This window comes from Palaemon carinicauda, chromosome 38 (genome assembly GCF_036898095.1).
Source record: "Palaemon carinicauda isolate YSFRI2023 chromosome 38, ASM3689809v2, whole genome shotgun sequence".
NCBI classification, from domain to species: domain Eukaryota; kingdom Metazoa; phylum Arthropoda; class Malacostraca; order Decapoda; family Palaemonidae; genus Palaemon; species Palaemon carinicauda.
Window position 1 is genome coordinate 5,591,158 of NC_090762.1, and position 13,364 is coordinate 5,604,521.

A 13,364-nucleotide genomic window follows, 5' to 3' on the forward strand; every position below is an offset into this window, starting at 1 on the left:
TTTATCAGAGAATTTGGATGGAAAGAGAATAGGTAAAGTAATTTTTGAAATTTAAGGGGTAACTTAGGAAAGCTTCTAGAGATGGCAATATGACCATCAAGGAGGTTCATAGAAATGACATGAACTTTGTATCTTGTATACTGTAATTGAAATGTAATGACCAAATTTTTCTTATTTATCCTTTGGACTTCCATCTATATTCTTGAGCTTGACTTAAAATTTACTTTGCTCATTGGCATCATTACTTGATTATCTATGTCTTTTGCATCAATCCACTACTTATTCAATACAGCATCCAAACCTTCTATTCTATTATGATATCGCAGGTAGATTCCAAATGTACGACAAGTTTTTTCCCTTGTTGTTAAATCCTCATGGTAGGGAAATTGTGATTCCAGATATTATCTGCTATGATACCTAGACAACTGGTTGATGCTGTCCTCCTCTTGGAACCAGTTACTTCAACACTGAAACAGACTTTTCGCCTTTTGTCATAATCTTGGGATTTTGGTCAATCGGGAAAAGTACAGTGTCACACCCAGGATGGAGTACCTGGGAATGCTGACAGCCAAGTCAACAGCAAAATTATTTCCATTAAGCAACCGTCAGCAGATTCAGGCTTGATCTATTCTCAACCAGAAATAAATACCAGCTCAACGGTGGTAACAACTACTCAGAGAAGCTTGTTCCTTACTGGCTTCTTCTTCAGTGGCCCCTTCAGTGGTGTCTGAAACACCTCTTGTCAGCAGTGAGCAAACCCCCCCTCCACCATCTTATTATTGGTGGCTGGAAGACTAGAGTTTTCTCAAGGGGACTCCTCTAAAAGGTTCTTGTAAAGTATTACTGTTTATGCACGCATCAAAGAAGAATGTGGCGCACACTGGAGGAACTAGACCATTTTGGGTTGCTAGTCTAAAGAAGATAAACTACTGCACATTACCCTGTTGGAAATTATTGCAGCGCTTGGCCTTGCAAGAATTCCAACAGTGGTTGAAAGGCCACTTGGTAGCATTGATGAAGACAACAGGACCATTCTGGCTTATACTTACAAGCAAGGAGCTGTTAGCAAAATTCATTCCAGGCAAGATAAATGTAATCCGACAAGCTCAGTCGTCAGGAACAAGTCATAGGAGCGAAATGGTCTTTTCATCCTCTAGTGGCGAAGAAGCTTTTGACTTAGTGGGGTGCCCTGTTGATCAACATGTTTGCCATACAAATCAAGAAGCTGTCCGTTTTCTTCTTCCCAGTGCTAGACCTGTCAGTGGCTCTAGAGCAGTGATTCTCAGCGTATGTACCACAAAAATTTCATGGATAGGTATTTATATATATATATATATATATATATATATATATATATATATATATATATATATATATATATATATATATATATATATATATATATATATATATATATATATATATATATATATATATACATACATACTGTATATACATGTTGGAAGCAAAAGTCCTTCACTTTCATTCCAGAGTTTCATTGCAAAGACTCAAAATCCTGCTGTTCACGACCACATGTTCGAGTCCATTTTCATCTGCTCCCCTAAAGATGCAACCTGTGATATGGATGATTTCTGCCATTGTCCTGTGAAGGCGCTACCTGAAGCAAGCTCAGCTTTCCTTACCACAGTACCAAAATCCTTTCCCTAGGACAGGCAGATTCAAGAAGATCTCCAAGAACACCATATTCTTCTGGATTTTAGAAACCATCAGAAGAGCATATCTGCCATTGGTAGAGATCCAGAGAAACCTGCTCAAACTCGCTTGCATGAAGTCGGAGGAATTAGCTCAATGCTAGCCTTCAGGAAGAACCTGTTAGTTGCGCAAGTACCTTCCAGATATCTCCAAAATTCTTCTGCAGCAGTTTACCTGGCTAAGTTGAAAATCTTCTGTGATTGGTGTCATAAGGGGGAATAATGCTCCACTCAAGGCCACTATTCCCCTGATTGCAGACTTTTTGGTGTTCCTTGGGGACAAGAAATCCCTTTCAAGAAATCCCTTTCAGTCACTGCGGTTAAAGGATACCACTCAGCTTTGAGCCAGGTTTTGAAACTGAAACGGCTTGACTTCTCTTCAGGGGAACTCAATCCCCTTCCTGGTATGTGACGAAGGTTCTCAGGGCCCTAGGAAAAGCCCCTTACCAACCTCTGCTTAAAGCCTTAGACAAGGACCTTACCTTAAAGACCATCTTTCTCTTTGCCCTAGCTTATATGGTCTATCTTATCTTAGGTCACATTCCAGAGGTGGGAAAGAACTATCAATATCTTTTTTTTCCCCAAATTTGTGGCCAAAACCAAGAATGATATCAGATTTGATTCTTTCACGATCTTGACATTTTACTCTATCCCGTGAGAGCAATGTGTAAATATCTGAAAGGAATGGAGTATCTTACGCCTAAACTCTCCAATTTGTTTGTGAGCATTGGTAGCTTCAAAATGAAAGTATCCAGAAACACAATCTCATTATGGTTGAGAGAAACGATCATGAGAGCTTATAAATCCTCAGGGGAACTTCACCCCCCCCCCTCCTTGGGGATTTCTCTTTACTTTATAAAAAAAAAATCCTATATAATAATTATTTTATATAATTAAAATACAATTTATTTTTTAAAACAATTAATTTGATAGTTTTTTATTTAGATATTTTTCCAAGTTTGATCCATGCTTAATTCTCTATTATAAGAATAATTTTACATTTAAGTAAAAGCGACAGTTTTAATTAAATAAAGTTTATAAATTTTACCAGTCGGGTTTCAGTTCTGCTGAAGTCATGCTCCTTATAAAAGGACTCAGGTTTATATTGTTAGATAAAATACAAATTATTTAAGAAAAATTAATATTTCGGTCTTTCCCCCAGTGACCATTATATTCTCTCAAAGCTTTCCATTGATATCAATATTTATTGCCTTGTACGTCTTCCAGGAGGTAAAAGGGAGCTTCTTTGGTAAATAGTTCCTTATTATATTTAAACAATAAAGAATTATTTAGCTTTTAAGAGCCACTGACTTTTGCATCAATAGACATGGAAATCTAAGGGATTTGCCATTTTTATAATATAGTACAGTGAGAACTTTAAAAGTCTACAAAGAAAGAATCTTCTTTGTGTCTGCATTTGCCAGATTTTTCTTCGTTGCCAATAATGATAATATTAATGGTGACTTCAATAGTAGTCTTAATCATGATTATTTTCCTCATATTTGAAGATAATTTCTCATTACATTATACTCTATAAGGATTTTTACTATACTGACTACTAATGGATGTACATTGTGTGATCAAGTAGCTACTGAATACAATTTACCTTTTAGATACTAATTACCTATGGTATGATTCATTTGTTATGCATTTTGGAGAAGGGAGTTACTTATGGATAATAGAAATCAGACAAAACCAGATGGTGTTTTAAAAAATCCCAATGAAATGTATCTTAAGGAAACTTTTATTTTCATTGCATTCTTTTCTTTTTGTGATCTGAATGTTGTTAGATTGCTTTTTTATTTTGACACGAAAATATTTTAAAATTTACTAATATTTTAAGCAATATAGAAAATTTGATATGATTAACAATTTCATTAACATTTACAGATATTTATCTTGCTAAAAGATAGTCCTGAAATCTAGATATTCAATTTTGAATATTAGGAGTTCAGCCAGCTAAACTTTTAGGTTTCATATAGAACTAAATTCATCTCCCTTAGTGTAAAAGGTTTATACTTTTTCACAAATGATATCTAGAATAGATCCTGATAACATTTTCATAATTTAACCCTTAACATCTTTGAAGTGATTACTTTTTTTAACAAAACACTAGCCTAAACTTTAAGTATGTGTGTTAATAGTGGATACAAAATATATGTTATCTATTAGTACTTAAGATATTTTGCCATGTGTTATAAATAGCATATCCACTTACTATAAGGAACAATAAATAAGATATGCCTATATATTAATGAGGACTCCTAAAATTTTGCAATATGATGTAAAAACGGATTTTGAAGTGAAGTGAAAAATCTATTTTTGGGTGAGGTAGCCATGTCGTCCTGATGGAAGGAACTTTCCATCAGGACGACATGGCTACCTCACCCAAAAATAGATTTTTCGCTTCGCTTCAAAATCCGTTAAATGACTCCTAAAATTTTGCAATATGATGTAAACTGCATGGAACCGAAGTGTGTTTAAAAGGAAAAATATAGCAGTCGTTGAAACAGCTGAACAACTCAGACCTCTCACTCTCCCGTATCTTTTTCGTTTTATATTACAGATCAGTCAGCGAACTGGTCGAAGTGAACATTTCAGAGGAGGTCTACGCTTTGTTGACTAAGCTTTCACAGGTATATCACAAAAGTGCATCCAAAATTTATGAAATTCACTTAACCTCTTTGAGAGAGAGAGTGCAATTTCAAACTTTATGCATAACTGCTTTTCATTGTTCCTAGGTCATTTTTTCTTAAAGCTAGTGCTTCTTTTTTTTAAAGATTACTTTTATTATGACAATACTCAATATAATTAATATCTTTTGATGCAACGGGAAATGTTAGAAAGACAGATAATCCGTCAATATTACTTTATAGTTTTCTTTACAATAAAAGAATAATTTATTGACCAAATAAGTGACAATAGAGCTAGAATGGCAATTAGTCTTCAAAATTCAAGCACTTATGAATTATCTCCCTTGCCTCTAAGACTAATAGTAGTCCAAAAGAAAAATTATTCAAATTTTACATAATTGGCAGGTTAAGTTGGTTTTTAAATATTTAACTTAGCCGGTGAATATATAATAGCTGCAACTCTGTGGCTCGACAGAAAACATACTAAAAAAACTCGCGAGCGATCGCTATGAAGGTTGCGGGTGTGCCCACCAGCGCCAACTGTCGGCCAGATACCACTCTTGTATGTAAACAAAACCTTCAATTCTTCTCTGTCGACGTTGACGACAAGACGTATCAATACTCGCTGTAGAACCTGGAGTTTTCTCAACATATTTGGTGAAGTACTTCTTTTTGGTTTGAGCTTTCGCAGTGCAGGTGTTTTATCTTCATCTTAAATCTTGAACTCGTTTTTGGATAGATTTAATTTTTTATGACAAAGAGAGTATGGACTTTCTTTGACTTTTAAATGGCCGACCCTTCCCTTAGACGGAAGTGTGTTTAGGATTTTAGCAATTATCTTATCACGTTATAAATTAATTATAGATTTTCCTCTATATATTTTATATCTCACCGCCTTTATTAGGCCTCTTCGATTAACTTTCCATTTATAATAAACATAAAAATAAATTTTAATGATTTGTTTATATGCGACCTTTCCTGAGAGTAGGCGGTCCTAACTTGGAAACCGAAGTTAAACAACGTTGAGCCCTTTCAATCGTAAATAGCTTTTAAATAGCTAATGATTTAAAACTTTTTGAATGAATATTTTTTAATAGATATTTTATGAAAGATTTTCTTTGAATAGTCTTCGTACTGTTTCAAAGATGAACTAACGTTTAGTTTATTTATGCTACGCAGTTTGCGCTCTATCGTTACGATAGAGAGAGAGAGTATCACGGTTTCACTTTGCAGAAAGAGTAAATCGATTCTGACGTTTTGTTCATTCTTCTTTCAAAGCTTAAATGTTTTAAATTCTATTTTAAAGGAACTTTTTAATTGAAAAACCTTTCAGTTTTTTCCTTTGGTCAAATAACATGTTTTTTTGACGAAACGTAAGTGGGCTCTTCTCTTAGGTGCGAAATCAAGAGAGAGAGAGAGAGAGAGAGATAGAGACGGAGGGAGAGAGAGGAGAGAAAACGTTCCGTTCAAGCGGGTAACGTTGTTCTCGAGTTACTCTCGTCCCTAGTCTCTGTACGGGGAGAAAGGATAAAACGTTTTTAGTTTTTTATTCTCGTCCCCAGGCAATGTACGGTGAGAGATTGAAAACGTAGTTTTGAATGAACTAGTGTTTAGTCTCTTCCCCAGCCACTGAATTTTTTATCTTAAAATATGTTTACTGTTTTTTTGCTGGTATTAATGTGCTTGCATTATACGACTGATTTCGCAATTACTACCTTTTGATGAGGGTAGAATTGCGTGCTTCAGGTAGAAATCAGTAAAAGTTTCGATTTCAGTGAAATAAGTGCAAAACAGAAAATCGTAGTGATAAAGTGATATTGCGCAAAGTGTTATCAGTGTTGCGACCGAGGGTTCGTCTGTTCGTGCCTGTCGTTCGCCTAGTCCGGGACCTCTTGCAAGCTCCCAAGCCCAGGGGAGAAGTAATGTCGTACGACTTATGGGTTCGAGAGGCCTTGATCAGCGAACAGACGTTCCCTCTATGGTATCGGGTGTATCTTACCAAGATCACCCCTACCATAAGGCGAGAGAGACGTTTTTCTCCTCGTCATCCGAAGGCTTTTCGCATAAGAAACCTGAAACAAGGTTTCGAGGCCCTTAAGCGAAAGTCAGTCCTTTCAGGACAGGTTCAGCGTCCTGGTTGTAGCCATTAGGACAGCTCTGACCCTATGCAGTCATCGGAAGACTGCTCGCCGCCTAACAAAAGCGTAACACAGACTCCGAGAGTCTTTTTGTTGGCAAGGTTTTGCGGTCACAGACGTTACCCTCGTCTCTTACCGCAACCATTTCCGTTGATCCTAAATGGGTTGTACGGCAAGACATGCAGAATAAGCTTGCCTCCCTTATGGAAGACTATTCTGCCGATAAGTCCGTTGAGCCTAGCCGTTTATCTCATCGAGATCCTGGCTTTCAGCCACCCTAATGTTCCTTTGTGCGTCCTGTTGACGTTGGCGTAGCTAAGTCACGTCAGTCAGGTTGTTTAGAACCACACTCGATGCGGTCTCGTGTGGATTTTCAGCCACATTTGGACGTTAGGCCACTTGCTGATGCTCCTGTTGACGTTCAGGACGTTTGCTAACAATCGGAGTTGACTTGTTTTGACGCTGAGCGTCAACCTCCGCATTCTAGAGTTGTTTTGACTGCTCAGTCTAGGCGGTCAAAGCAGTCTCGAGTGGACGCTGTGCGTCCTCACGCACCTGTTGTTGTTGACAGTTCACAGACTGTCAAGCAGTTACATGACGTTGCGTCCTGGTCTCTCGCACCTGTTGTTGTTGACAGTTCACAGACTGTCAAGCAGTTACATGACGTTGCGTCCTGGTCCGCTACTAATGCACCAGTGCGTGTGGACTCTGCTTGTAAAGCATTGCCACCACGGTAGGTCTCTCCCTTGCTTGAGACTCAGCTATTATCGGACAAGGTTCCTTCAGATGAGGAAGTTGCTGTCCCCCCTCCTACTGATATTCCCTTGAGGACTCTGTCAGACGGAAAGGAGCCTAAAGCTGCTTAGCCCTCTATGGACTTTAAATAAATCATGCTGATTTTTAAGGATCTTTGTCCGGATCTTTTTGTAACTGCTGCTCCTCGTTCGCCTAAACGTCAGAGCTTACACTAGGCCTAGCTACTTCGAAGCCGTTGTTTTATAAGCTAGTGCTCTCTCGCTCTCCTAGAGAGCTTTACGTTTGCTAGGCGACTGGTTTATCACCAGGAGGAGTTTGGGGGATACAGCCTTTGCTTTCCCTTCTTTTAAACTGGCTTATAGAGCGAGAGTCTGATATGACACGAGAGAAGTTCTCGGCTTGGGAGTTCCTGCCTCTGCCCAGATAGACTTCTCAACCCTCATAGACTCTCCCTGGCGCCTGGCCATGAGACGCTCCAAGATTTTACAGGTCAACTTCACAGCTGTTTTCGAGCCTTTGAAGTTTTGCTGTACAATTATGTCATGCATAAACAAGGCTTTCAGGGATGGCTCCAATGATCTGACAGCCACGTTCTCTGCAGGAACAAGTCCCTCAGGGATGGCTCCATGTTTGGCAGCCATGTTCACTGCAGGAGTACGTAAGAGGCAAGTGCGCTCAATGTGTTCATTGTCAAGACAAACTTCACGATGAAGTCTACCAGGCTGTCTTGACAGCATTTATGGAAGGCGACTGGATGATCTCTCTCGACCTTCAGGAGGCATACTTCCACATTCCTATACACCCGGATTCCCAACCGTCTCTGAGGTTTGTTTACAGGAATGTGGGGTACCAGTTTCGAGCTATCGGGGATCCGAGCCTCCCTGTACTTGGACGACTGGCTTCTCAGAGCATCGTCCAGCCTTCGCTGTCTGCAGGATCTACATTGGACGTTGAGTCTGGCCAGGGAGTTGGGACTTGTGGTCAACCTAAAAGTCCCAACTGATCCCATCCCAGATTATTCTATTTTTGGGGATGGAGATTCGCAGTCAAGCCCTGCTCGAAGTCCAACTAATGCTGAAAAGAAAACGTTTATTCAGTCAGGAGTTGGAACAGTCTCGTAGGGACTCTCTCATCCCTGGAGCAGTTTGTCTCACTAGGGAGACTACCCCTTCTGCCTCTCCGGTTCCATCTAGCCTCTCACTGGAACTAGGACAAGACATTAGAGACGGTATCATTCCCAGTCTCCGAACCAATAAAGGCATGCCTGAAATGGTGGGACAGCAATATCAGTCTGAGAGAGGGACTATCCCTAGCAGTCAAGAACCCAAACCACGTGTTGTCCTCAGACGCGTCGGGTTTGGGTTGGGTGCGACCCTGGACGGTCGGGAATGCGCGGGTCTGTGGACCTCAAGTCAGAAGAGCATGCATATCAACGGCAAGGAGCTATTAGCAGTCCACTTGGCCTTGATGATATTAGGAAGCGTCTTCGAAACTAAGTGGTAGAGGTCAACTCAGACAACACCACAACTTTGGCGTACATCTCCAAGCAAGGAGGCACACACTCCTTCACGCTGCTCGAGATCGCAAGGGACCTTCTCTTATGGTCTAGAATTCGAGGCATCTCCCTGTTGACGAGATTCATCCAGGGGGACTTGAACGTCTTGGCAGACTGTCTCAGTCGGAGGGGTCAGGTGATACCCACGGAATGGACCCTCCACAAGGACGTGGGCAAGAGTCTTTGGGCTTCTTGGGGTCAACCAACCATAGACCTCTTTGCCTCCTCGTTGACCAAAAGGTTACCAAACTTTTGCTCTCCAGTCCTAGATACAGAAGCAATCTACATAGACGCGTTTCTACTGGATTGGTCTTTTATGGACTTATATGCATTCCCACCATTCAAGATAGTCAACAAGGTACTGCAGAAGTTCGCCTCTCACGGAGGGACAAGGTTGACGTTGGTTGCTACCCTCTGGCCCGCGAGAGAGTGGTTCACCGAGGTACTTCAATGGCTGGTAGACTTTCCAAGAAGTCTTCCTCTAAGGGTAGATCTGTTACGTCAGCCCCACGTAAAGAATGTCCATCAAAGCCTCCCCGCTCTTCGTCTGACTTCCTTCACACTATCGAAAGACTCTCAAGAGCTAGAGGTTTTTCGAAGGAGGCAGTCAGTGCGATTGCAAGAGCTAGGAGAGCTTCTACCATTAGAGTATACCAGTCGAAGTGGGAAGTCTTTCGAGACTGGTGCAAGTCAGCATCTGTGTCCTCGTCCAGTACCTCTGTAGCCCAAATCGCAGATTTTCTTTTACATCTGAGAAAGGTTCGCTCCCTTTCAGCTCCCACGATTAAGGGTTACAGGAGCATGTTGGCTTCGGTCTTTCGACATAGAGGCTTAGATCTTTCCAACAATAAAGATCTCCAAGATCTCCTTAAGTCTTTCGAGACCTCTAAGGAACGTCGTTTGGCAACTCCTGGATGGAACTTAGACGTGGTCCTAAGGTTCCTCATGTCAGACAGGTTTGAGCCATTACATTCAGCCTCCCTGAAGGATCTCACCCTCAAGACACTTTTCCTAGTGTGCTTGGCTTCGGCTAAAAGGGTCAGTGAACTTCATGCCTTCAGTAAGAACATCGGCTTTTCTACAGAAAAAGCCACTTGTTCACTTCAACTTGGTTTCCTGGCCAAAAATGAACTGCCTTCTCGTCCTTGGCCTAAATCTTTTGATATTCCTTGCTTATCAGAGATCGTAGGCAACGAACTGGAAAGAGTATTATGTCCTGTTAGAGCTCTTAAGTTCTATTTAGCTCGTACTAAGTCATTATGAGGTAAATCTGAGGCATTATGGTGCTCAGTTAAGAAACCATCATTGCCTATGTCAAAGAATGCTTTGTCATATTTTATCAGATTTTTAATACGAGAAGCTCATTCTCACTTGAATGAGAAAGACCGATGTTTGCTTAAGGTTAAGACGCACGAAGTTAGAGCTATAGCAACCTCCGTGGCCTTCAAGCAAAATAAATCTCTGCAAAGTATTATGGACGCGACTTTTTGGAGAAACAAGTCAGTGTTCGCGTCATTTTACTTAAAAGATGTCCAGACTCTTTACGAGACTGCTACACACTGGGTCCATTCGTTGCAGCGAGTGCAGTAGTGGGTGAGGGTTTTACCACTACACTTCCCTAATTCCAATATCCTTTTAATCTGTCTCTTGAAATGTTTTTAATATTGTATTATGGGTTGTTCGGAAGGCTAAGAAGCCTTTCGCATCCTGATTGATTTGGCGGGTGGTCAAAGTCATTTCTTGAGAGCGCCCAGATTAGGGGTTTGATGAGGTCCTGTTGTATGGGTTGCAGCCCTTGATACTTCAGCTCCTGGGAGTCTGTCAGCATCCTAAGAGGATCGCTGGGCTCCGTGAGGAAGACAGACTTACAAGGCAGAGTAATCGTCTAAGTCAACTTCCTCACCAGGTACCTATTTATTTTGGTTTTGTTATATTGATAACTGCCAAAATGAAAAAACTCTTAGCTTATACGCTGTAAACATAATTAACTCTGGTCTCTACCCACCTCCTTGGGTGTAAATCAGCTATTACGTATATATTCACCGGCTAAGTTAAATATTTAAAAATGATATTTTAATTATAAAATAAATTTTTGAATATACTTACCCGGTGAATATATAAATTAAATGACCCTCCCTTCCTCCCCAATAGAGACACAGCGGGACGAGAAGAATTGAAGGTTTTGTTTACATACAAGAGTGGTATCTGGCCGACAGTTGGCGCTGGTGGGCACACCCGCAACCTTCATAGCGATCGCTCGTCAGATTTTTAGTATGTTTTCTGTCGAGCCGCAGAGTTGCAGCTATTATATATTCACCGGGTAAGTATATTCAAAAATTATTTTATAATTAAAATATCATTTTGATAATTTGGTAAGGTCACAAATTACCGTATTTTTATGATACATGCTTGATTAAATTATTAGTTTATAGATATACAGTAAGTAATTTAGTAAACCAATTACTTGATTTTATGTTCCTTTCTATAAAACATGGTTTTCATTTCTTAAATGAGTATTTCATTAATTGCTTGATATGATATCTGTTCATGGAGAAGTTTTTGATATTTATTTTCACAACAGTAAGTATTCAACTTTTTATCTTGATAATATTGTTATTGTTATTGTTATTGTATCAGTTGTAGATTTTTCTATAACAAATCAATAAAGACTTTTGAGTCACTATTAAAAGATTATTTTTTTATAGGTTCGAGAAAGTTTGAAAGATGAAACAAATGGAGCAGCAGCTACAGTTTCTGAGGTTAGTTACCAGTAAGAGTCATCTGAAGTATTTTTTAATTACTTTCCCATCTTTAGAAATGAGAATTGAAACTCTAATGAGTTACATGAAGAAAATATGATATTAAGGCTCTTTTTTTTCAGGTCAGAAATCTTCTCACATATTGGCTAGATGCCACACGCTCTGGTCAGTCGAGCAAAGCCCCAAAAAATGAAGAAGACAAGTAAGTTTATGCTTGATGAATTCTCGTTTTCCACGTATCAGTATAGTTGAATACAGAACTACCTGAATTTTAGCTATCATTTGAATTTATGATTTGTTCATACTCTTTCAAGCAATATGTCTTATTATTATTACAAAAACATAGCTTACATAAACTAAAAATTTTCAAGATATAACTGAAAATAAAATTCTAGTCACCAATCAGGTTAAGAATATTTACTTCTTTATATAGATGTAATGCGTATGTATAAGATAGGATACTAAGAACAGCAAATATTTGTTACAGAGAAAAGAAGGTACCTGAAACTAACAAAGGTAACCAGAAGTTCGTCGTAACTACTGAGGATGAGAAAACTGAACAGGAACAAGTTCCAAAAGACAATGTACAGCCTGGCAGGTGATTCATTTCTTGTTGATATAGTACTTTTCCTGCTTAGAACAATGATATTTTCAGATGAAAATATCATCCTGAAGAACATTTTTATAATTTTAGTCATATAAAACATTGTTTGAAAGAAAAATTTAATAAAATTCAGCTGTCAATTCAAGTCACATACAGGAGTTAAAGATACAAGACACTTGTAAATCAGCAGTAATTTAAACCATGATACTTTATACCATTTTTTGGTGCAGATAATTCTGCAAACCAGGCAAGTACATAATTTCAGGTGAAAAACGTATTCATGCTTGTCTCTAATCCGTTAGAGATTCGTATACAGTACATTATAAATCTTTGGACGATGGCTATTCTTACAGATAAATTGCTCACAAGAAAACCATGACAAAATAATTCATATAACACTAGGTATTGTATATTTATATCTTGCGTAAAACGACATTTAAGAATCTTGGGGATTGCTATGCGGACTTGTACTGGGCCTGAAGGGCGCCAATGCAGCACCTTAATGTCCATGGTAGATACCAATCCTTACTCCTTGTGTCCTGCTTGCAGAGGTCAGTCTTATAAGCAGCACCAACACCTTAAGTAATATCTAGACATATGAATGCTTCAACATATAAACATTCCAAGATACGAGCCAGCCTCCGAGCAAAATTTTGCGTTGAGCTACAAGCAGGCGTACGTATGATAACTCTAGATGGCCGACTGCTCTAAGCCCCCATCACTTGTTCGGCTCACATGTTTGTCGACTTCTCTACACATCTCCCGAGCGTCTCTTGTGTTGTGTTTGTGTTATTTGCGTGATTTTCACTGTATTTGTGAACAATTTCTAATATGTGATAGGTCCTAAGAATGCAAATGGTAAGATTGGCAGTGGGAAGAAAAAAATGACGATGGAGGTAAATCATGAAATTACTGAGAAACATGAGTGTGGTGTCCGCATGAGCAATTGAGTTAATGCTAATTTCATATATAAGGAACAGTATTAATATGATACTGTCCAACTCTCTCCTTCCCTTCCTCCCTCCCTCCTCCCCTTCCTCCCTCCCTCCTCCTGCGCACACACCACCGTTGGCCCCTATCGTCTGTCTCGAAGGTAAGAACTCTTAATAAAATCACATTATGTTTCATATCACAGTAATCATTTATTATATTACTTCAAGTGTGTGTGTACAGTATGTCTTAACAGTACAGTACAGTATAGCAATTA

General features: G+C 39.2%; 1 protein-coding gene across 1 annotated transcript in view; it reads left to right on the forward strand.

The window, feature by feature from the left end:
- Nucleotides 1–13,364, forward strand: part of LOC137630044 (cilia- and flagella-associated protein 44-like) — a 167,625-nt gene that overhangs the window by 100,059 nt on the left and 54,202 nt on the right. Inside the window, exons 17-20 of the mRNA XM_068361535.1 lie at nucleotides 4,279–4,348; nucleotides 11,500–11,553; nucleotides 11,676–11,755; nucleotides 12,041–12,151. Coding sequence (XP_068217636.1) covers nucleotides 4,279–4,348; nucleotides 11,500–11,553; nucleotides 11,676–11,755; nucleotides 12,041–12,151 — 315 coding nt within the window. The remainder of the gene's footprint in view (nucleotides 1–4,278; nucleotides 4,349–11,499; nucleotides 11,554–11,675; nucleotides 11,756–12,040; nucleotides 12,152–13,364) is intronic.